Genomic DNA, 23,174 nt, shown 5'->3' on the forward strand with positions numbered 1-23,174 from the left:
TCCTTCTCTCCATCTCCATAGCACTTCACCCCTGGTGCATCCAGCCCCTGGAGCACAATGTCGGGCACCCTTTGCCCCTCACCTCTACCTGCCTCTCCCCATAGAGCGATGCCCCTTACACCGTGGTCCCTTGCCCTAACCCTGCTTTGCAAAGTTCAGCTGCTTGGCTGCAGGCAGCCCATAATACCCTTTTACAGCAAGGTGACCCCTGCTCTTTGATGCTGTGCAAGCCCCTGTCCCGCTGGCTGCTGAGCTGGCCAGCTAATGTGTTGTGACAGGTTGACTGGATGGAGCTTGTGGAGGGACAATGTCTTCCCCCTCCTCTCTGTGCAGGGGATGACAGAGACTTGGGTCCCCCTTCTGCAAGGCAATGGGGGGATTTGGAGGCTGAAGGTGAAGTCACATCACCCTGACCCTGAAGCCATCATCCTGACCCTGCCACCAGACCAATGTGGAGCCAACTGGGGGGGACAGGAGGGCAGATCATGGTGGCTGTGGGTTGGTGCTGTGTCACCTTTGCTGGGCCCATCACCTCCCAGTTACTTTCTGCCCCTTGCTGCTCTCACCCAGTTTAAAACCTGGGAGCAATTGCTTTTCCTTTCCCTTCCTCACCCAGCTCCTGGCACTGCTGCTGCATCCATACCATCCTCGGCTGGGGACACCTCACCAGGAGCAGGTCTGGTATTGCCACAGGGACAGGAGGATTCACACTGGCATCATCAGAGACAACAGTTTCCATGGGGAGAGGGGGGAAACCCAACAAGCCCCATTTATCCAGCCTCTTTGCCAGTCTCTGCACAGTTCCCAGTCTATCCCCTCCCCATGCTGTGTGCCAGCAGCAGAAGGGTTAGGGATGATGTTCAGGGCTGATGTTCAAGCGCTGGGAACTGCTTTCCAAGACCTCCCTTGAGCCTTCTCAAGACAGGGCCCCAGTTTCCCTCTACCCAGGGCTGGGATCTCTGATCAGAAATGCCCTTCCACAGTGCAGCAGAACCACCTGCTGAAGGAGCAACTCTCTTGTCCTCATGATACCCCCAAAATCTCCAGTTTTCCAGAATAAAGGATGCTGATCCAGCTCTTAACCTCTGTAAACTTTGACTCATCCTGGGGAGCAGAAACCACAAAGGAAATCAAATCTAAAGTCAGTATTTGTAAAGCTTGTGCTTCTGTATTGAATCTTTGCATCAGGGGAGGGCTAAAATCTGTTGTTTTCAAAGAAGTGGGGTTAGCAAAGCTGAGCATTGCAAAAGCCACGTCCCCACATGGACACTGGGGCTTCTTTGCTTGGGCACCTGGCTCGGTTAAACTTCTTTCTCCTAAGCTTCGGTGGAGAATTGGCTCTTTCTGGTCCCAGGCACTCTCAGAGGACACATCCTCAGCTGGGGAAGATCAACCCCAGTGGCAGGAGAGGTTGGTAGCAGGGGAATTGCAGTCCCATGTGTGGCTGGAGGTGAGGACCTGTTGAGAGCAGGACGTCTGGCTAAGTCCAGGGCATGTCTGTCCCAGCAGTGCTGGGTTAGGAGGCAGGAGCAGGCAAGGACAGTGCTGTCCTACCAGTGTGGGCAGGAGAGGGAGCTGCTGCTGGCTGTGAGCAGAAGGTGAGGAGGAGATGGGGAAGGAGAGAGGATGGGAGTGACAAGGGCAAGGGCTGGATGTGTTAGTGATGGTGTAAGCACAGCCCTGTCAGTGCTATCCCGAGTAACATCCTGACAGCCTGGACAAGGACAAGGCAGGAGCAGAGGGCAAGGAGGGGAGGGAGATGGGTCCCTGGTACTGTTACACCTCCTGGATACCTCTTTGAAGGGCGGCAGGAGCATCACCTCCTGGGTACCCCAGTTGGGGCTGTGGGGTGACGGCTTTATGCTGGGTGTTTTCCCTTTGAGCAGTCCCAGCAGCATCCCCCCCCCCCCCATCCTGTTTCCTGTGCACTGGGCCTGGCCATTGCCACAGATCTCCTTCCCTGGAAAACTCAAGTGTTTCCATTGCTGCTGACCTGATGGGGGGCAGGAGGATGGGCTCAGGCTGGGCTGTCCAGTTAACAAGCCTCCATCCCCGTCCTGCCAGGACACTGGGATGTAGCAGTGGTGTGGCTGGGTTTCCTGTTCACCCCAAATTACCTGAAAACACTGGGGAAGACTGAGATGGGGCTTGGAGCAACCTGCTCTAGGGGAAGGTGTCCCTGCCCGTAGCAAGGGGCTGTAACTGGGTGAGTTTTAAGGTCCCTTCCAACCCAAGCCAGTCTGGGATGTGCTCCCTGCTGCTTTGACCCTTTAGGAAGAGCACAGCCAGCTGGGCTTGCCTCAAAAGGAGCAACAGGAGATGATGGAAGACCCCTGTGCCGGGGTAGCTTGCTCTGGACAGAGACAGCTTCCATCCTTGTGGTAAATCCGCTGTGGAGCCAAACTGGTGGGTGAAAAACTAGAGAGCGCTGTGCCGAGGTTGAGCTCTGTCAGGAGTCTCTTCCCATAGGAATGGCAGTGTAGCCAGGTTTTGGGCTCAGCTCACTGCCCCTTGCTCAAGACAGACAGAGCTGGACTGAAGGGCTGTAAAGAGGAGATGCTTGAAGGAGAATGGTCCCACTCCCCCAACACTCTCTCACCCTGCAGATGCTCAGGTAGGAGAGGACCCTCAGTGTTTAATAACCCACGGGGGGTGTTTCTTCCACGATTTCAGCCTCTCTTGTCCATGGGAGCTTCTGCAATACAGCCCCCACTGGCTGTGCTGATACTTAGCTGCGTCCCCCCTGCCTCCCCTTCCCCGTTCCCCCATGCCCGGCCGGCCCCTGATCCCTTCTGTGCTCCCGGATGCTCCCCGTTATCCCCCCGGCGCCTCCGTTGCTAGGAGCCCGTTGCCAAGGCTGTTGCTAGGGTCCGTTGCCAAGGACCCGTTGCCAACATCCGGGTCCCGCCCCTGGCGCCCGCGCGCTGCTATCCCCTCTCCCACGTGACTCAGCGGGAAGATGGCGGCGCCCGGAGAGCGGCGTGTGCGGCGCTGAGGGGGTTTTTCCTTGTGGCGACCGGGTCCTGTCGCTGCCATGTCGCGACTTATCGTGAAGAACCTCCCCAGTGGGGTGAGCCTGCTCACGGCTGCGGGGAGGAGGGGCTCTTCCGGGTGTAGAGATGGGTCTGGGGGGACACGGGGAGGGAGAGGGCCTGGGCAAGGGGCTGTAAGGGGATAAGGGGTTGTGCCCATTGGGGTCCCACTGTGCCTGTGGTTGAACTGGGGGATGACTGGGAGGGCAGCGCTGTTGGACCCTGGGCTCGGGGTGCAGCTTTTAGCTGCAGGAGTGCTGCAGGCAGAGATCGGTTCATGGAGTGGATTTAGAGGGGAAGTGAAGGGGTTTAGTGGTTGATGTGGGGTGGTTTAATCAGTATGACACAGTACAGTGTGGTTCTTGCAGTGCATTGGAAGCCCTTGGATAGGAAATGCTTTGGGCTTGTCTGCAAAGTGTTTGTGTGGTTGGAAACATAGAATCAAGCAGGTTAGAAAAGACCTTTGAGGTCATCAAATCCACTCTTTACCCCAGCCCTGCCAAGGCCACCCCTAACCCATGGCACTGAGGCCTGGTCTCCATGGTGTGTGAACACTTGCAGGGACGGTGACTGCAGCCCTGCCCTGGGCAGCCTGTTCCAATGCCTGAGCACCCTCTGGGGCAGGAATTGTTCCTCAGCTCCATCTAAACCTGCCCTGGGGCAGCTTGAGGCCGGTTCCTCTTGTCCCATCCCTTGTTCCTTGGGAGCAGAGCCCAGCCCCTCCTGGCTCCATCCTCCTGTCAGGCAGTTGTAGGGAGCCATCAGGTCCCCCCTGAGCCTTCTCTTCTCCACACTGAACCCCCCAGGTCCCTCAGCCCTTCCCCATCACACTTGTGCTCCAGGCCCTGCACCAGCTCCACTGCCCTTCTCTGACCCTGCTCCAGCACCTCAATGTCTCTCTTGTAGTGAGGGGCCCAGAGCTGAACACAGGATTCGAGGTGCAGCCTCCCCAGTGCCCAGCACAAGTTGATGCAGTGCATTGTTGATTTTCCTTCCTTTGTCCTCCTGCATTTCCCAGATGAAAGAAGATCGCTTTCGGAAGCTGTTTGCTGCCTTTGGCACACTGACTGACTGCTGCCTGAAGTTCACCAAGGAGGGCAAGTTCAGGAAATTTGGCTTCATTGGCTACAAGTCTGAGGAGGAAGCTCAGACAGCACTGAACCACTTCAACAGAAGTTTCATAGACACATCCAGAATCACAGTGAGTGGATCTTTAAGAACACCTTCCTTTATTCTTAAGGAAGTTTGTTATCGGAGATTTTGGTGCCCAGGAACGCTGAAAGATTAAGTCCTCTGTAGCAAGAGAGCAAAGCCTGTTGTTAGACCTCATGGCTGGAGTCTGGAGCAGTTGCTTCATTCAGATGAGCTGTGTCCAAGCAGTAGCAGTGATTTCAGTGCTGGTTGGAACAGCAGTGTCAGATACTGAGCTGGCATAATCTGAGCTTTAGAACCTAACCCCTTTTCTCAGGTCATTCATCTGCTCTTCTGGACAGAGAATGATTCACAATAACCAGGATAGCTTATTTGTGCCTAAATGAGGACCACAGACTGTTCCCCATGCGGAGGGGATGTGTAGCTCTGTTGCCTGTTCTCCTGCACGCACCCCCCTTTTCCATCCTGTCAGGGTTATAAGAAAGGTTCCTGGGTGAGGCTTAGCCAGCAGTTACAGTGTGGTGAGCATGCCTTTAACCAAAGATCTTACTCTTTTCAGGTTGAGTTATGCAAGCCTTTTGGTGACCCTTCAAAACCCAAAGCATGGAGTAAGCACTCTCAGAAGGTCCCTGCCTCTGAGAAACAGACTGAGAAACCTGTGGTAAATGCAGCTCCTGCAGGCACACAGAAAGTGAGTCTTGTTTGTTTCCTTGAGGCTCTGCTGGGTGTCAGTGACTTGGGAAAGAGAAGGGTAGCCTGGTGTGTGGAGAAGGGGATGGAGCAGCTGGAACAGTAGTGTTGGAGTCCTGGTTCTGGTATTTTCTTGCCTTAGGATCTGTGTTCCCTGTACCATTAGGTTACCTGGCATTATCTTGACTGTGTTTCTAATAAGCCTTTCCAAAGGTGGTTTTTGTTTGTCTTTTCCTAGGATAAAAAGAAGAAAGATCCAACAGAAAACTTAAAGGAGGTGAGTTGAGGTTGGACTCAAATCCCTGCCTTCTTGCTAGCTTGTATTAAGAGCAAGAGTTCTTTCTGTACCCTGGTTCCCATGCTGTAAATTCAGGCAAGGTGTGTGATTTAACCAACTCCATGTCAGTCCAGTTCTACTGTAGCAAACCACTGTTGTAACAATCCTGATGCTGGGGACCAGTTTTTAGCTGTTAGCTCCTCCTGTGTGCCCATGCATTGCATCCAGGACAGTCCTGTTTTGGAATTGCTGGGTTTTAACCATATCTGAGTTTTGTCACATTTGACTTGTACGTTTTGTTTTCTCTTTTTAATGTTTTGGCTTCTTCTTTAAAGTACTTTCTAAACATCAAATACGGAAAAGAAAGAGTAGGAAAGAGAGATTCCTTGTTTCCATGATGTTGAGGAGACTTGAGACACTTCAAGTGCTCCCCTTATCAGTGTGAAGTGAAGCTCCCTTAAGGGATTTGTTTTGTTACACTGCTGGAAATGAGATGATATCTTTGAATTCTAACTCACTACAAGCTCTCCCATGTCTGTCTTCACAGCTTGTCTGCTTGGTTTCTCTTTCCACAGCTGGAAGAAGATAAAAGATTCCAAGAGTTCTTGGTGGTTCACCAGAAGCGGTCTCAGGTGGCCACTTGGGCTAATGACACTTTGGCAGAGGAGCCCAAGAAGGGAAAAGCAAAGTCAGCAGCTGATTATCTCAACTTTGATTCAGATGAGTCTGAGGAGCTGAGTGAGGATGGCGACGAGCCCTCTGAAGATGAGGAGGAAACTAAAGGTACTGAAAGGAGCTGTCACCCTTTGTCTTTACTGTGGTGAATGTGAGAGCAGGATGCTGACAAGGACCTGGCTCAGGGTCTTGCCTCCGCATGGCGACAGTGTAATTAGGAGGGTCATTTCCCAAGCATGGGACTTCTGTGTGCTGTGGATGTATGCTTGTTTTCCCAGATTCAGGGAAATGTTGGAAATGCAGTTACTGATGCTGTGGGGATGGCATTTGTGCTTTCCCCTGGGGCCTTAAAACAGTGTCTAGGTGTGAATAACAGTCATACGCATCTTTCCCTTAGCTGCTCTTCTAGCTTGAAGCCACTTTCATCTCCAGGATTTCCAGAGCTGGATGTGGTTTCTGTTTATTTAGTAACCTTTAGCTGATGTCTGTGAACTTGTCTGCTCTGCTTTTGATATGTATTTCTGGAAATGGGCCCTCTCAGAGTTGATTGGGAGGGACAGAATCCAGTATTTTGGATCCTGAAAGGAAAACTGTGTTTAGTGGAGTAATCAGTTAACTTAAAAGACTGAGGAATCTAGGCTGCATTCTGGGGTATGTCTTCTTAGAATGCAGTGTCCCTGCACCGGTGATGAATGTGGTTTTGGAGCCTTTCTCCTTCCCTACGTGGTATTTCCTTACACTGCTCTGTTGGAGTAAATGGCATTTTCCCTGCTGCTCTTTGGGTAACTCAAATGTAAGTGGGATGAGTTGATCTTTGCTGGAGGGGTGTTTTGGAGCAACAGCTTCCTCCATCCTTTTCCCTGCAAAACCTAAACTGAACAATTGAAAAGCTTCTCTGGGATCTGCTTGAAGTATTTAGTTAATACTGAGAAAAAATACTTTGCTGTGGGGTTCCTCCTGCTCCTTTGTGTTGCTTTGAAAAGACAAGTGATACAGATTGTCAGTTGGGAAGTGCTGACATAAGATTGCTCTGCTGTTCCCAAGCCTTTCCTTCCCATGAAACAGGTAGAGCAGAGGAACATGGTTCTCATGGTTCTGTTGCTTCTTGGCTTTTACCTGACTGGGGGGAGAGAGCAGCAGCATCTGTATGCAAAACTTCTCTGGTCTCTCCTCTGACAGCAAAGAAAGGAGGCAAGAAGGCAGCTGCCAGCAAAGGCCTCTCAGATATGGATTACCTGAAATCTAAAGTGGTGAAGGAGTCTTCCTCCTCATCCAGTACAGAGGAAGAAACAGAGAGTGAGGAGGAGGCGGAAGAGGAAAGTGAGAATGAGGAGGATTCGGGCATTGCGGAAACCATCAGCACCCACACAGATAAAAAGGGGAAGCCAAAAGCCCAACAGCCACAGCAAGAGACACCAGTGGGGAAGAAGAAGAAAGGATCCACACTAGAGGTACAGCTGAATTAGACTTTTATCTAAAGCAGGAGCTTTGTGGGATAGTATGTGTCTGGTAGTCATTCCAGGGGTGCACTGAAAGCTTGACCACCATCGGTACCAGATTTTTGCCTCACTGGGTGGGAGCCAGTAAAAGAGTTTGCTGGATCTCCTCTTCAGTGCTGATTGAATTCCTGAAGACAGGGCTTCCAAACACATGCATCTAGTGCCCTTTCCAGATGCTGCTTTGTTTTTCCAGTGTTCTCTCTGTCTGCAGGAAGCGCTGTTCTGCAGAGCTCAGTTTGTAGTGACTGAGTTTGACTGTTTCAGCCAGACTTTGCACCCTCACCTGGCACTTCCTGCCCAGGCTGATGCAATTGCAAGCATCTCTTGATGTTCTCTCCCACTCTTTCCTGTTTGTTGGACAAGCCCAGCTTGTTGTGCTGTGATTTTTGTTGGTATTCACTCAGCTTTTCTTCTCTACCCTGTCCTTCTGTGCAGAACCAAGGCAGCTCAACAGAAGCCAGCACGCCATACACAGTGAAGCTGCGTGGTGCTCCCTTGAACATCAGTGAGGCAAGCTTTGTTCTTAAGCTGGGGATGGAGGCCTGGGGGTGTTCTCAGGGTGTTCCTCAGCACAATCTTTGCAGAGGCTTCTCTGCAGAACAGCTCCAATGTCTTCATTTATGGAGCTGTTTTGAGGGTTGGAAGTGCGGTTGGGGAAGCTTTGTGCAGAGAATTGTGTGTTGCATGTGGTGGTTTTTATGGTATGTATATAAAAACGAAGTCTGAAACCTGCTGCTTCCTGTATCTGAGAACTTAAACAATTCCAATGCTTCTTGCAGCAAAAGATTCGTGACTTCTTCTTGCCTCTGAAGCCAGTGGCAATCCGGATAGGAAAACCCACGCAGGGGAAGAATGCAGGTAGTGTCTATATGTGGAAGGGGAAAATGGATCTGTGAGTTAAAGGACCTCTCAGTCACACCTCTGCTCTTTTCATGTGCAATTCCAAATGACTGACTCCTGCCCTGATTCTTACAGACCTTTCTATGACTTTGCAGCTCTGCTGCCCTAGTTGCTGTCCATAGGATGCCATGGACAGAGTTATGTTGGCTGTGCATCCTTAGGAGTAGCAGCAGGAGCCTTTTCCTTTGATCTGTCTCTGGAACTTTCCTAAACATCCCAAACCATGCCAAGGAAAGGCCTCTTCCTCTGGGATAGCTGCTGTATCAGTTGCAGAGCAGTCTTTAGCCAAGGTGGGTCTCCAGACAGGTTGTGACTACTGGAAGTGCCCACCAGAAAGAGTGTGGAGCCAGTCCTCAGAGCTGCAGGAGACTTTGCTGTATATGCTGCTTTCCTTTCATAGCCTAACAGTGGATGTGCCTTTTAGCTGGTCTTGGAGATACCTGTAAAAGCCTACTTTAGCTGTTAAATCAGGCTTCTTTGGTTTGAATGGAGAGAATAAGCTTTGAAAAGGCAGCATTCCAGTCTGACATGGCCATTTGCAGGCTGGCTGGAAACTTTAATGGAAGCTCACTGCTTTATCTGTAGGAATCTATATTAAAGAAAGCCCAATTCACCCTTAATTAGCCAATTAGTGGTTGTGTGTTCCCCACATGATGCTCAGTTGAACCTTTCCTTCCTCCAAGGTTACATCTTTGTTGACTTGAAGAGTGAAGCAGAAGTGCGAAGAGCCTTGAAGCGAAAAGAATACATAGGTAAGGGCTGTTTGTTCCTTCTTGTTGTGGCTAATGTTGATGGCAGGGTGCTCAGCTGCTCAAGTGTTCACTGCAGAAGCATCTCCTCTTGTTGTATTCCAGGTAGATGATGGGGGTGGTTTCCTCTGCTCAGCTGACATGGGATAAACCAAGTGCTGTGTCAGGAGCAGTGTAGAATTGGCAAGCGACTGAGCTTTGCATGTTGCTCTTTGGCCCTTGGTTTTTGTCATGTGCTTGAAGTGTACCTTGGTACAATAATGACACTGTTTAAATCGGGTTGGGATAGTGCAGAGGATTGGTACAAGCAATTCTGTAAGCCTGTGATTGCAACCTGCCCTTGGCTTAGCTTGTAGTGGAATGAGTTATATAGTGAAGGAGGTAGGCAGGGACACCTCACGCTAGACAAGGTTGCTCCAAGCTCCATCCAGTCTGGCCTTTAACACTCCCAGGGATGGGGCATTTACCACTTCTTTGGGTAACCTCTTCCTGTGTCTCGCCACCCTAAATCAGGCAGCATTCCTCTCAAAGCTTGTGGAATTGGAATTGCTTGTGTCACTGCTATAAGCAGAGGCACTTTGCACATTGATACTGATTGCCCGTGGCCTTGGGAAGCAGCTAATGTGCCTCTGTGTGTGTTTGTGGATCAGGTGGACGATGCATTGAGGTGCTCCGATGCAGGAATACCCCAAAAGAAACTGTTACAACAAAACCTGATAACCAGCCGTGGCAAAGAAGGAAGAGAGACGATGAGGAAGAAGAGGACTTGTCTGAATCAGGGAGACTCTTTGTCAGGAATCTTCCCTTTACTTGCAGCGAGGAGGATTTGGAGAAGATCTTTTCGAAGTATGGTAAGTGTTTGCTGCAGGACTGGGACTTGCAGGGCTACATCTTTCCTTCATGTACATGGAGGTTTTCTTGCTGGGTGTGATGGACAAAGCTGTGTCCAGCACCTCTTGAATATGGACCAATCCCATCATCCTTATTGCCTGGGCTGGTAGCGTGTGGATGCTTGGTTTGGAAACTGATGCTGGCTCCATGCTTCCTCAAAGCATATACTGCTGTGTCTGCCCTCACCCCTCTCATCTCATCACTGGTATAACAATAAAAGCTCTTGCCAGTCAGGGTAAGCTCCAAGTCCTGGTGGGATGGGGAGGAGAAGAAAGGAGAGGATCATCCAGTTCCAACCCCTGCCACAGGCAGGGACCCCTTCCACTAGAGCAGCTTGCTCCAAGCCCCTGTGTCCAACCTGGCCTTGAACACTGCCAGGGATGGGGCAGCCACAGCTTCTCTGGGCACCCTGTGCCAGCGCCTCAGCACCCTCACAGGGAACAGCTTCTGCCTTATAACTTCCCCTGTTTCAGTCTGAACCCATCACCCCTTGTCCTATCACTACGGTCCCTGATGCAGAGTATCTCTCCAGCATCCTTGTAGCCCTCTTCAGACACTGGAAGCTGCTCAGAGGTCTTCATGCAGCTTCTCTTCTCCACGCTGAACAGCCCCAACTTTCTCAGTCTGTCTTCCCATGGTGCACAAACTGGATTTTGGGCTCCTTTTGCTGGACCTGCTGTGTTAGTCTGCAGCCAGCAGCTCCTTATCCAAGCTGGTGGCTTGCTGCACACCTTCCAAAGCTGCTCTGCTCTCCCTGCTCCTCTCCTCCCCAGCTTTGGCCAGGAGGTGCCAGTTCAGAGCATGTAGTGGCTGTGCAAGGACATGTGCCATGGTTTAGTGTGAGGTGTCCCTGCCCATGGCAGGGGGATTGGAACTGGATGATCTTAAGGTCCTTTCCAACCCAAACCATTTGCTGATTCTGTGTGTCACAGTAAAGCCTTTATTTTTGCAGGACCCCTCTCAGAAATCCATTTCCCTATAGACAGACTGACCAAGAAACCCAAAGGCTTTGCTTTCATCACCTATATGATTCCTGAGCACGCAGTGAAAGCCTATGCAGAAATGGATGGGCAGGTGTTCCAGGTACAGTGACTGATGGGTTTGATGGTGGGAATGTGTGTTAGTAACGTGGCCAAGCATTTGCTTCTGTGCTTTGCTGAACAGACCGAGTCTCTTCTGCCTTTCTGTATGGGAACATGGTTGCTTTTGGTGCAGTAACTGGGTTTGAACAGCCTTAAAGGTACCAGAAGCTGAACTAGAGGTGGAGAAGGAGATCTGAATCTCAGTCACTCACATTGTGTGGCTTCTCTGACTTGCAGTAATGTCTCATTTGGGAAGGAAGGTTCCCTCCTTCCACCTAGGCTGCCTGACTAGGAAAGGTGCTAGAAAATTGCCTCCACTCTGTGTAGTTCATGAACTTCTGTGGGTTACTTCAGAGCTTTCTTCCTTTCTTCTAGGGCAGAATGATGCATCTTTTACCATCTACCATCAGAAAGGAAAAACTCGAAGATGAGGATGCAGAAGAGTCTTCCTCCTACAAGAAGCAGAAAGAGGCAAAGAACAAAGCCAACAGTGCCAGGTACAGAAGTGTCTTGTCACGGGCAAGACAACACGGCCTGCCAGATTCCCAAGTGGCAGGAATGCATCTGGGGTCTTTGCAGGAGCTGTGTAGATTACCCAAGTCAATAAAGCATTTTGCTTTATCTCTTACCTACTTGATTCCTCTGTCCAAGTAGCTCTAGTAGCTCAGAAATGGAGAGAAATGTGGTTTTGAATGGCTTTGGGTATGAGGTTATTTCTCTGGTGTCTAATGAAGGTTGGTCTGATGCTGTAATTCTTTAGGGTAGTGGTTTTAAATCAGTTGGGGTTTTCCCATGTATTGAACCACCTCTATTTCTAAAACTATATAGGAGCTTTGTCTTTCTGTACATCAAATGAGAGTGAAAGAAGTGGCTGATACTTTCTAACTACCTTCTTTCCCCCTAACTCTTCCCCCTGGCTGCTAATGGTAGCATTCAACGCTGTTTTATTCCAGGAGCATTGAATAGAGTGGAAGAAGGAGCTGAACCTGGCTCTTCTTTCTCTTTCCAGCTCTCACAACTGGAACACGTTGTTTGTGGGGACAAACGCTGTGGCTGATGCTATTGCTCAGAAGTACAATGCTACCAAAAGCCAAGTGCTGGACCATGTGAGTTGGGGTATTGATGGGAGATCACTTTCCCATCTGTTTCCTCATGCCCAGGGCCTTCCTGGTCTTGTTATGCAGCAAAAGCCTGTGTGCATCAACAAGCACCACATAGGCTGAGAGATCAGTGATGCTGTAGCTTCTCTGTGGGGTCTGAGCCTGAAAATCCCTTTGTCACTGGAAGACAGCGTGACACTCTCAGCCCTCCTTCCCACTCTGCTTTTCTGTGGCTGAGTTTTGCATTTCTGCATAATTAGAAGCTGATGAGAATTCACACCCTAAAGTTCATCCTTCTTGGAAACCTGATTTTACCCTGGGAAGCATTCTGACCCCTACCAGCAAAGCTCCCAGCAGATGATGTGACATTCTTTCATGCAGGAGGGCAAAGACAGCGTGGCAGTGAGGGTTGCTCTGGGAGAAACAGAGCTGGTCCAGGAGATTCGCCGGTTCCTCATTGAAAACGGAGTCAGCCTGGATTCCTTCAGCCAGGTGAGATGCTCAGCTGGAGGCAGCCATGTGGACCTACCTCTTAGACTGTGGTCTGGTCCTCGTGTCCTCAGCTCTCTTTGAAATCGGGCATTAAATCCTCAGTATCTCAGAGGATTGAACTCTTACATGGGTTGGGAAGTGCCAAGGTTGGAAGTGACCTCAAGGTTCATCTGGTCCAACCTTTATTCTCTATCCATTTGAAAGTCCAGCTGCCCTCAGGATGGTTGAAATACGTAGTATGATGGCTTATAGTATGATGGTCAGCTTGTTTAGGCAGGGAAGAAACTCGTGTCCATACCAGGGTTTATCTGGAGCTGAACCCTCCGAACATGAGCATTTGTGGATCAGGGAGGTTGTACCGAGGTGTGAATCTTACAGGAAGTGTTCTAAATGGCTCTTGGGCCCTGGAAAGGGATGGTGTGGAGTGAGCATGATGTGTTGGATGTCGGTTAGTAAGATATTGGGGTTTGCTGCTTTAAATCCCATCTCCCCTCTCTTCCCCCTGTGACTGTGGCAGGCCGCTGGTGAGCGCAGCAAGAGGGTGATCCTGGTGAAGAACCTCCCAGCCGGCACGAGCGTGGTGGAGCTGGAGGATGTCTTTGGCAAACACGGCAGCCTGGGCCGGGTGCTGCTGCCAGAAGGAGGAATCACAGCCATTGTGGAGTTCCTTGAGCCCACTGAGGCCAAGCAAGCATTCACCAAGCTGGCCTACTCCAGGGTGAGTGTGGTGAGGGGCAGGGGACAGCAGCAGGGGTCTTGGCTGGTTGCGAAGCTGCACAATGGAGTGCTTGCAAATGTGAGGGACAGAGGCCTTTCGAGAGGAGTTATCCCAGTGCTGCTGCTGCTGCCATCTATCCCTTGGGTTTAGGGAGATGCCCAGTGCATCCTTACGCAGCAGTGGCTGAGTAGGGCTCTCAGCCTTCAAAAGGTGGTTGGAGGAGCGGGCTGTGACATCTGGAAAAGGCTTGGTGGCCTGACAAGGGTTTAACTTCCCTTTCACAATACAAGAGTGTGGTACATGGTAGGCTGGGGTCCTGTGTGAGGCTGGGTGTAGATTCTCCTTTGATAAAAGACTTCAGCCAGCTGAAGAAGTTGTTGAGCTCTTCCACTGCCAAATTGCATTATAGAGGGAGAGGAAAATGAGAGCAGAGCTTTGTCTTCAGGTCTTGCCCTCCAACTCTTCATTCCTCTCCTGTGTTCTCTTCTCAGTTTCATTCTGTGCCGTTGTACCTGGAATGGGCTCCCATGGGTGTCTTCCTGAGCCCAGCCCCTCCAAAAAAAACCTTTGAGGCTCCAGAAAAGGAGAGCAAAGCAAGGCTGGTGCCTGGTAAGAACTTTGGCTTTGGAACACTTTGGTTTTTGTGTAAAGCAGCAGTGCTGATATTCCTGACCCTTTGGGGATGGAGCCAGCTGCACAGGGCAAGGCTGGAGCCAGGGAGAGGTGTGGGGGGGGTCACTTTATCTCCCTGTGACTGAGACCTTCACCTGGAGATGAAAAGTTTGAAGTGCAGGAGCTCCTGGAAGGCTGTGTGGGGCTGATAATGGCCTTTGCTGCCAGCTTCTGCATCTGGGAAGGGATTGTGGCAGTCACAGACGGAGGCAGATCTTCATCCCGCTCCTGTCTCACTGAATTATTCCCTTTGCTTTCCTCAAACCAGCCTCCTTCAGAGGCAGGGGATTTTTTTCCTGAAGCCTTATTGGCAGATACCCCACCAGCTGGAGCAGGGAGGGTTGGACTGCCCACCAGAAAGGCTTGGGCTGCGTGGTGCTGGGCAACCAGATGGAGCAGCAAGGGAAAGTCAGCTGGGGATGCATTGGGATGGAGCTGGGGGGTTCCTGTGTACCCGGCCCAGGGCAGGGTCTTCTGTGCCCATAGTTTAGCTCTTCTGAGCACAGACAGCATCCATCACCTGTGGTGTAGGTGATGAAGCTGCTCTAAAAGACAAGTGGTGTAGCAAGGAAAGGAGTTGGAGAGTCAGTGGATGAGTGTATACTATGATGTCTAATAAGGGCTTCATCCCTCTGCAGCCTCTGCTTGAGCATGGGGTCCAACAGATCTCTCACCACCCTCACAGGGAAGAGCTTCTGCCTCAGAGCTCATCTCAGTCTCCCCTCTGTCAGGTTAAAGCCATTCCCCTTGGCCTGTCCCTACAGGCGCTTGTCCAAAGCCCCTCTCCAGGTTTCCTGCAGCCCCTTTAGGCACTGGAGCTGCTCTCAGGTCTCCCCTTCAGGAGCCTTCTCTTCTCCAGGCTGAATCAGCCCAGCTCTCTCAGCCTAGCTCCAGAGCAGAGCTGCTCCAGCCCCTCTGTGTGTTGAGCCTGCTTCAGTCTATGTCTACCTGCAAAGAGCCAAAAGAGCAGTGGCCTGTTCCTGCTGCAGTATTAACTATTAGCTGGGGCAGTGGGCAAGATATCTCGCATCTTACAAAGTTGGGTTTATTCTTTGTGTTTCAGACGAAGCTATGAAGGGCACAGAGGAAACAGCAGCACAGGAAGATGAAGAGGAGGAGGAGGAGGAAGAAGAAAGCATTCCTGGATGTACCTTGTTCATCAAAAACCTGAACTTTGCCACCACAGAAGACACACTGAAGGAGGTGAGCCGTAAGCAAGGACAAGGGGCTGGGTTTTGCTTAGCATAGTCCACTTGCTGGAGTGGAAGGGGCTGAGTGTGTGGTTGGGAGCCAGGCTGAGATGCCTGATGGAGTAAAGCCTTTACCCCCAACATGGGCCAGAAGAAAGGGCTCTACTCTGCTGCAGAAGGCAAGGGGCAAGCTGTTCTTCACCTGGTGTGCTGAGGATAATGTGTTTGGAGGAGTTAAATTGCAGCCAGTATGACCTAATGGGAGATGAGGGAGCACTGGATTATACTGGGACTGGGACCCTCTGATTTGGGATTTCAGGTGCCCGTTAAGACTAATGTGTCTGAGCCCCTTTCGCCGGGGTTTAGTTCCACCTCAGGACAGGTGGAGGCAGTAGGAAATCTTTCAAGACTCATTTCCCATGCTTTCTATAATGCTTCTCCTTGGGACAAGCACTTTAGGAGCTGTGGTACTGCTCTGTGTGTGGAGGCAGTAAATAAAGGGCTGATGTTTTCAGTGAGATGTGCTTTTCATCGAAGCTTCTGCCAACACTGAGCTGTCTGTGCTGCTTTACCTCATCGGGGAGAGGTAGCGTTCCAAAAGCCATGTGGGATGGTAATAGGAAAATAGGGAAAAGCAACTGGGAATTCTTGTCTCTGCCACTTCTTGTAGCTATCGAAAATGGCATATTTCATGGCCCAAGAGTGCTGGTGCAATGTCAGCCTGGACCCGTGCTCCTATACCTTGGGGCTGTGGTACTGGCTCTGGTCCAGTTGGATCCAGGGCCAGATGTAAGTGTTCAGAGAAGGACTGGGACTTGTCCCTTTTCTTCTTCTCCCTCTGGCTGTGGTTTTGCAGCCCCTGCTACCCTCCATCCCCTCCTGCACGTCTTTGGAAAGAGCCGAGTTCTAGGGCCATCACAGGAGTCACCCACCCCTAAGGTCCCAACCAGGCTGAGGGCTTCTTATAACCAGTAACATCCCTGCAGCACCATCCCAGGTCTGTGTGCTGGTTCAGAGGAGTGGTGGAAGATTCCTGGGAATGTGCCTATTGATTTCTTTACAAGCCTGTGTGTGGGGATGTATTTGTGCAGAAATAATGGTATAAGAAAGGATGCAGCTGCACTGACTGCTTATCAGGTGTGTGCACAGCGGGGAGGTGGGCCTGGCTCTGGAAGAGGGCCACGTTGTCACTCGAGTCGCCAGCCTGTGACAAAGGGAGCTGAATCACGTGTCCCAATTCCTTGCAGACGTTCTCCAAAGTGGGAGCTGTGAAGAGCTGCACGATATCCAAGAAGAAAGACAAAGCAGGTACTCTAGATGCTGCTGTTCAGTTCCTTCCCTCGGCTGGTTGCTGAGGGCTCAGGTGTGGCGTTGCTTTAGCATTCAGCTGGCTGAGCATTTGTGTTCTCGTTGGTGAAATCCTCGTTTCTAGAAGTGTGGCTGTTGTGGTTGCTGCTTTCAGCCATTTCAAATACCTTGGGGTCTGGCCTAGGAGGTGAAGCTGAATTGTGGGATTCGTGGAGACGTGGCCTTCTCTTGAGATCTTGAGATAGAGAAGCCAGCTCCTTCAGGATCACACAAGAAAGCAGGAGGCAAGTTGAAAGGAACCAGTCCCCCACAACGATGAAACGTGCACAGGATGCTTTAACCTCAAATAACAGTGGGATCTTCAAGGGTGCCTGGCTGAGTACTGTGCTGAGTGGGCTTCCTTTGCCTTCTGCCTGCCAGCAGGCTGTGCTGACGACTGGTTATGCCTGCTGCATTGACTGTGCTTGCTTTCTGGGCTGTTGGACAGGGTAGAGTTTGCTTCAAGCAAGCACTGGCTAGAGGGACTGTGTCTTCCTTCTTTTAAGGCTAGGAAGTTGCATGGCTTTATAGGATTTTTGCCCTAACAGGGCTCTGCTTGCATGGGATACGAAGCAGTTCCCCCTCTTACTGTGGGGCCATCTCTACAGCCTGCTACAACTAAGGTTTTGAAGTTGGAAACTGGGTGTTACGTATTTGCATGGGGATCTTTCCTTTCCTCACCCTCAGCCTTAGTTATGGCTCTTGTACTAGCCCATGTGTTCCTCAGAAGCGTGCTGTGACCATGGGTGCTGCAAACCTTTGCTGTGCAGGGAGGTGGAATAAAGGTCTCCTCCTCTGGCACGAAACTAGCAGCTGCCCACCCAGTTTCTAGAAGTGCTTGGTGCTTTGTGCCTTGGACCTCAAACACACTTTGTCCCTTAAGTGAACTACAGAGCTGGCACTTTGTGATGGTGGGAAGTACAGCACGTCACACCCAGTTCTGGGTAGTTGGCAAGTGTTCCAAGTGAAGGTCTCACTTCAGTCACGAGGAACAAGTCTCAGGACAAGTCAGTAAGGAAGGGATGCTCATAAGGAGCATGGGAGTTAGGGCATGGGCAGGCTGGCCTTTTGCATAGGGTGTTAGTTTCTATCCCCCTCCAGTTTTGGCCATCAGTGCTTGCTCCTGATTTGCTTTGAATCTTCTGCTTAATATCACAGTTTCCTGCTAGCTTCATGAGTCCCTTCTCTCTTCTGGCAGGCACTTTGCTTTCAATGGGCTTTGGATTTGTGGAGTACAAGAAGCCAGAGAGTGCCCAGAAAGCCCTGCGCCGGCTCCAGGTAAGCTTAAGCATTGTCAAGTCTGGATTTCTTTCCAGAGATGGTAGGCAAAGGCTTGGATGAACTGGGAAGTTCAAAATGCAGCTGAGGATGTCTGTGCTAGGGGTTACATCGTGCAGATGGGGAAGTCTCTAACGTGGGCTTGTGAGGGAAGGGAGTATGTAAAGGACAGTTTAGGGTCTTCTAGCCTCCTGCCTTCTCCGTCACACCCATCACAGGGCTTGGCTGCACTCTGAGGAGTAAATCATTGTCTCTGGTGCTAGAGAAACATCCACGGGTTTGGTCCACGCTACCTGGGTGGTGCAGGTGGGACAGCTGGAGTGGTGCCTTTCTAGGTCGATGTGAAGGAATTTCTCTGTGTAAACTATGTATGTTCATTGGGCACAACCCGTGAGGTCCACCTTCAGCAGGTGGTCATTTTGCATTCCACAGCCTAAGTAGTCTTGGGGTAGATGTGTGTTCTCCATCCTTTTAAATGGCAGAATCCTGGAGAAGAGAGAAAGCAAGGAAAATGGGTGCTTTGTGGATGGGGTGGGCAGCAGGGCTCTGTCAGGGGATGATTAGGCAAGAGGCTGCTTGTTCTAGTGCAGGAAGCAAGAGACAAAGGACTTCCTTGCTGTATTGGCTGCTGCTGGCCATCAAGACATCCTTGGCTCTTTCCACAACAAATAATAAGACAGTCCTTGCCTTAAAGAGTTTAGAATCCAGAGGCAGAGGAAACCACAGCCCAGAGCATTGAAGTGACTCAGCTTTGTCAGTTTGGTAGCAGAGCTGATGTTGATGGACAGCTCGATCAGGGATGTTGGCTGCTGCGTCAGTCTCCAACCTGTCCAGTCTTTGAGCTGTTTCCAGCCTCCTATCAAAGCCTTGCCTCACATGAGTGGTGTTCAACAGGGAGCTATTTGGCAGGGAGAAAGGGAGGGATACATAGGGAGGAGCAGGATGTGAAATACTGTGCTGGAAGCTTGGAAGCTGTTGTGGCTTTGATTTTAATTTATTTATTGAGTTTATTTTCTTGAATTCATCTATTCATGTTTCTGTTCTTTGTTTTAACTTCTAGGGCTGCTCAGTAGATGGCCATAAGCTGGAAGTGAAAATCTCAGAGAGAGCTGTCAGGTAAAGCTCATGTCTCACCTCTGTAACATGGTTACACTTCAGCTGCAGTAATGCTTGACAGGCTCTTGCCTTCTTACCTAGCATCTCTGCATCACAAGGGATGGAAGCAGCAGTGCTCTGACTGTTGAACACATCAGCCGTTGTGATTTACTCACTCACTTTAGTCAGTCTTGCTTGAAAAGCAAGAAGAAATGATGAATAGCTGGTACAAAGGTGTTCACTCACTAAATAACGTGTTTCCAGTTAAAGCCATGAGGCGGCATGCAGGGACCCCAAAAATGAGCCCAAAGTGAGAACCAGGCACTGGAGTTTTCTTCCACGCTGAAGGAAAAGAGCCCTCTTAAGCCTCTGCTTTGACAGTTCAGTCAGCATTGCAAAATGAAGTGATAGCCTGAGTTGCAGTGGGTTTAAAGAGCTCTTGAAGACAAATATTCTCCGGGTAATGAGATCTTTTACCCTAGTTCATCAGGGAGAACAGGAGCTTAAGAACAATGTTCCGCTGCTGACTGATCAAATCAAGACAAATAAGGTTGGTTTCTTGCTTGAAAAGAGATCTGGATTCAACTTCTTCTGTTGGGGCAGTTGGGTGCAAAGGAGATGGTTACTTGTGGATGGATTTACTTGGAGACTGAGTCCTGCTTCCAACAGGGGAAGGGTTCCACACTAGAAGGGTTTCCTTTCCTAGCTTGTGTTCAGGATGGCATTTTCAAAATGCAAAGTTGGTATCTAATCCAGATGTTTGAAGGTGAATGTAGGCACCTAAGAGCTGTCCTGTAGGCACTTTGGGAACTGCACTAGAGGAGGTATCTCTTAAATGTCAAAATGTGTCCCTGGGGAGCAGAAGCAGTCTGACAGCTCCCTGTCTGCACTTCCTATTCAAGTCTGTAATAAACTGTTTTCATCCAATTTGATTTCTTCAGTCCCTTCAGTGGGTACCCAGCCTGCAGTATGGAATGCTTTGCTTAATGAAATGAGCTGCTGTGTTTTGTCGTAGGTAAATTCGTGTCCATATGCAATACGATTCTGGAGTTAAAAACTAGTAATTGTTGAATGTTTCATTCGCTGTTTTCTAAGGCAGAAAGAAAAAGAAACTAACTGAGCTTACACTGAGCTATTTAAAAAACGTATATCAGATAGTGCATCCTCCTGAGAATGGAAGGGACAAGATTTGATGTCAGAGCGGGTGGCAGATGGGAGTCCAGGCTAACCTCAACAGCGCTGTCTAATCTCAACCAAGGTCGCAATCAGCAAGCTGGAAGCTTTGGTTTTCAGATGTAGGATTTAACTCAGTTCATTCCTTCTCGGTGTGCTGTGTGGCATTTCTGTTACCACCAGCAAGATGCCAGTGAGGATGTTGATGTGTGCTAGCTCATGTTCTGCATTCCTGCTGTTGGAGGAGCCAGCGTGCAATGCTCGTCCTCACTTGCTCTTTCTGGTGCCTTCCCAGGCCTGCTGTGAAATCCTCCCGAAGGAAGCAAATTGTCAAGAAGCAGAAGACTTCCAAGATCTTGGTCCGAAACATCCCATTCCAGGCCACCATCAGGGAAATCAGGGAACTCTTCAGGTAGGAAAGTGCTTTCTGTTGGGTCTGTGGAGTGCTCCGGGCTGGAGCTGGTGTGGTTTTCATGCAGGATCTTGCTGCTGGATTGTAAAGTTTATGAGGTTTTGTTTTCTTTGTGGAAGTAAAGGAGCCTTTTACTGAATGTAGATGCCAAGGCCTGGCAGGTTATACCATATAGAAACTCTGCTGATGAGACAGAGCTCACATAAGCCAGTGTTTGGGCTGGAGCCACTCACTTTCCTTTCCATGAGGGTTTCACTGCCTATGCCTCACATAGCTGTGGGGTGTTGCCCTGTGGTTGCCAGCCCTGTGTCTGTAAGGGGGTGGGACTGTGCTGCCTTTAATACCCTCACCAGCAAGAAATACCTTGTCAGCTGTGAGACCTGCCTGGGATAATGCTGAGTATTGAATAGGGATTTTGGGATCCCAGCCTGCATCCTTCTGTGTGCTGGCTGATGGCTGTTCTCTTTGCATCCTCAGCCTTGTGTGCAGTGATTCATTAAGGCTTGTAATGTGTCCTGGAAAAGAAGTGCAACTGTGTAATATACAGCATCTTTTCTGCTCTCAGGATGAGAGTCTTCTGCTCATTGACCCAGGCCATGCTCCCTGCTCCACTGTTGGCTTGTGAAAGGGATTTGGGGGAATTGGTGTCCAGCTCCACCTGTCAGTTTTCCCATCTGGAAAACAAGGATGATAGCTCACTGGGTTAGGCTTTCTGTGTGGGTCTGTCTAAGCAGAAGGCAGGGGCTTTGGTTTGGTCAGGACTTTGGTTTGATCAGGGCTGTGGCGTTTCTTTCCAAAGGGGGTGCATTGTGGAATTACCTATGCCTTTGAAACCTCCTCAGACCATGCAGTGGAAACCACTTTGTGAGGACCTGCAGGGCAGTGATTTGTTCATTGTTAGGGGAGCTATGCACTTCCCTGCATACAGTCAGTTCTGCCTACTTTATTAACCTGTGATGTTCTCCTGGCTTGACCACAGGTAAGGACAGTGGTTCCTGTGTGGCTGGTAGGCCGTTTCCAAGGTATAATGCATCAAGGGATGCTGTGTGTTGTGATGCTGGTTTGGGGTAGGTTGGGGGATTTAACTGAATGCTGACTTTGACTTGGCTCTTGGACCTGTGTTGCTGGAAGGGTGATGGTAGGCACAATGTAAAGATCCCTGTAGAAGATGTGTTTGTGCACACAGAAGATACTGCTTGTGCTGTGCAACCCTGTGAGGCCCTACTGAAACAGGGTGAAACCTCTGGACTTCCAAATCACTGTGCTGAGTTTCTTAGCAGCGGGGCACTGCTAATTCAAAACCCAACAGTGTGTGGCTACAGACGTGACCCTCATGAAGCTGGAGCAAGCAAACCCAGGGGGATCTATTTGCCTTCTGGGGCCCTGGGTTAGGTTCAAGGAGCTGAGAGGCTTGTGTATAGCATGAGGACAGACAAGCCCAGCAGACTGGGGGGGGTTGGTATGTTGTTTTCTCTCCTGGCTTGTCTAGCACCTCAGTGCAGTGGAGAGGAGGGGGAGAGGAACAGTCTGATGACTATTGCAAGGAACATGCAGCTTCAAGCCACGGGTGCTGTTGACAGCGCTCTCGGCGTGACGTGTGAGCATCCCTTTCAGTCACCTGGTGTATTCAGAGATGGGAGGTTTTATCCTCAAGACAAAAGCCATCAGCTGGTAGAGACAAACACACACACACACACACAGAGTCCTCCCTCTCCACCCCTGCCATCCCTCTTTCCCTTCGGAGCAGCTAAAACCAGGCATGACGGAGCGCTACGAAACACTTCATCCTCCTGGATTGCTTTTTTGGGGTGGTTTGAAATCAGATGCCCTTGCTCTGGAGCTCTTCCTGCATTTAGGAACCTGTCTTGTTTCTATTTGGTTGTGGAGTTGGAATTGTGAACAAGTTCACAATTGGCAGCAGGGCTGCAGGGGGCACTCTTAGCCTGCCCAGGAAAGGCTGGCTGAGGCCACAGCATTAGGGACAGCAAGGGACAGCCAGCCTGAGGGCCACCAGGCCACACTGCTGGGCATCATCATGCAGGGTAGCAGCCCCGGCCCATGGAGGTGGGAGGCTTTGCAGGGTGAGCATCTCTCCTGTATTGTTTGACACGCTCAAAACCCACATTCCAGCCCTGCACCTGATGTTGTCTCCAAGCCTGCTTCCTTCTGTGCTTGCTTTTGCTTTTCTCAGTTGCCTGGGCAAGAGAAAGATTAATGCATAAATATATGTACACACAGTGTCTCTCTGTGTATAAATTAACCAGACAAATACATCTGTTATGCAAATATATGTTTACATCTGTTTGTGTATATGTATATATCATAGAATGGTTTGGGTTTTAAAGGACCTTAAGATCATCTAGTTTTAACTCCCCTTATATATATCAATATATATTTATCTATAGATAGATATAGATATATATAGATATATTTCCCAAGACAATTATTTCCATGTTTTGAGCTTTGTCAAGGAGCTGTGTCTTCCTTTGGACCCACTATAGGTGTTAATGACACTGGGACAGCAAAACAAGGGAGTTGGGTCTTAGGAACAGTGGATTTTAAAGGTTGTTCAGCCTTCAAAATCAGCACTGGCAGTACAGGAAATCCTGCCCTGGCTTTATGCTTTTTCGTATCATTGTTATTATGTTATTTAATATCACTGTGTGTGGATCCATCCCTCAGTACTCAAACTTGCCCTGCACCATGGTTCATGCTCTTAGCACAGGTGAAGGTAGACCATGGCTGCCTTG

At 50.0% G+C, this 23,174-nt stretch overlaps 1 protein-coding gene across 1 annotated transcript in view; it reads left to right on the plus strand.

Annotated features, from left to right (window-relative positions):
- The first annotated feature begins 2,940 nt into the window (after window positions 1–2,940).
- RBM19 (RNA binding motif protein 19) overlaps window positions 2,941–23,174 on the plus strand; it is a 59,627-nt gene continuing 39,393 nt past the window's right edge. The window contains exons 1-21 of the mRNA XM_061465793.1: window positions 2,941–3,070; window positions 4,051–4,233; window positions 4,744–4,875; window positions 5,113–5,151; window positions 5,727–5,934; window positions 7,006–7,277; window positions 7,761–7,835; window positions 8,105–8,183; window positions 8,909–8,977; window positions 9,625–9,825; window positions 10,818–10,948; window positions 11,323–11,444; window positions 11,957–12,053; window positions 12,429–12,539; window positions 13,057–13,257; window positions 13,749–13,866; window positions 14,993–15,132; window positions 16,367–16,427; window positions 17,665–17,744; window positions 18,805–18,860; window positions 20,308–20,424. Coding sequence (XP_061321777.1) covers window positions 3,035–3,070; window positions 4,051–4,233; window positions 4,744–4,875; window positions 5,113–5,151; window positions 5,727–5,934; window positions 7,006–7,277; window positions 7,761–7,835; window positions 8,105–8,183; window positions 8,909–8,977; window positions 9,625–9,825; window positions 10,818–10,948; window positions 11,323–11,444; window positions 11,957–12,053; window positions 12,429–12,539; window positions 13,057–13,257; window positions 13,749–13,866; window positions 14,993–15,132; window positions 16,367–16,427; window positions 17,665–17,744; window positions 18,805–18,860; window positions 20,308–20,424 — 2,528 coding nt within the window. The 5' untranslated portion in view covers window positions 2,941–3,034. The remainder of the gene's footprint in view (window positions 3,071–4,050; window positions 4,234–4,743; window positions 4,876–5,112; window positions 5,152–5,726; window positions 5,935–7,005; window positions 7,278–7,760; window positions 7,836–8,104; window positions 8,184–8,908; window positions 8,978–9,624; window positions 9,826–10,817; window positions 10,949–11,322; window positions 11,445–11,956; window positions 12,054–12,428; window positions 12,540–13,056; window positions 13,258–13,748; window positions 13,867–14,992; window positions 15,133–16,366; window positions 16,428–17,664; window positions 17,745–18,804; window positions 18,861–20,307; window positions 20,425–23,174) is intronic.

Source organism: Pezoporus flaviventris, unplaced genomic scaffold (assembly GCF_033815535.1).
Source record: "Pezoporus flaviventris isolate CSIRO_AGI_PZ_B2104156 unplaced genomic scaffold, CSIRO_AGI_Pfla_v1 ptg000041l, whole genome shotgun sequence".
In the NCBI taxonomy this organism is placed as follows: Eukaryota; Metazoa; Chordata; class Aves; order Psittaciformes; family Psittacidae; genus Pezoporus; species Pezoporus flaviventris.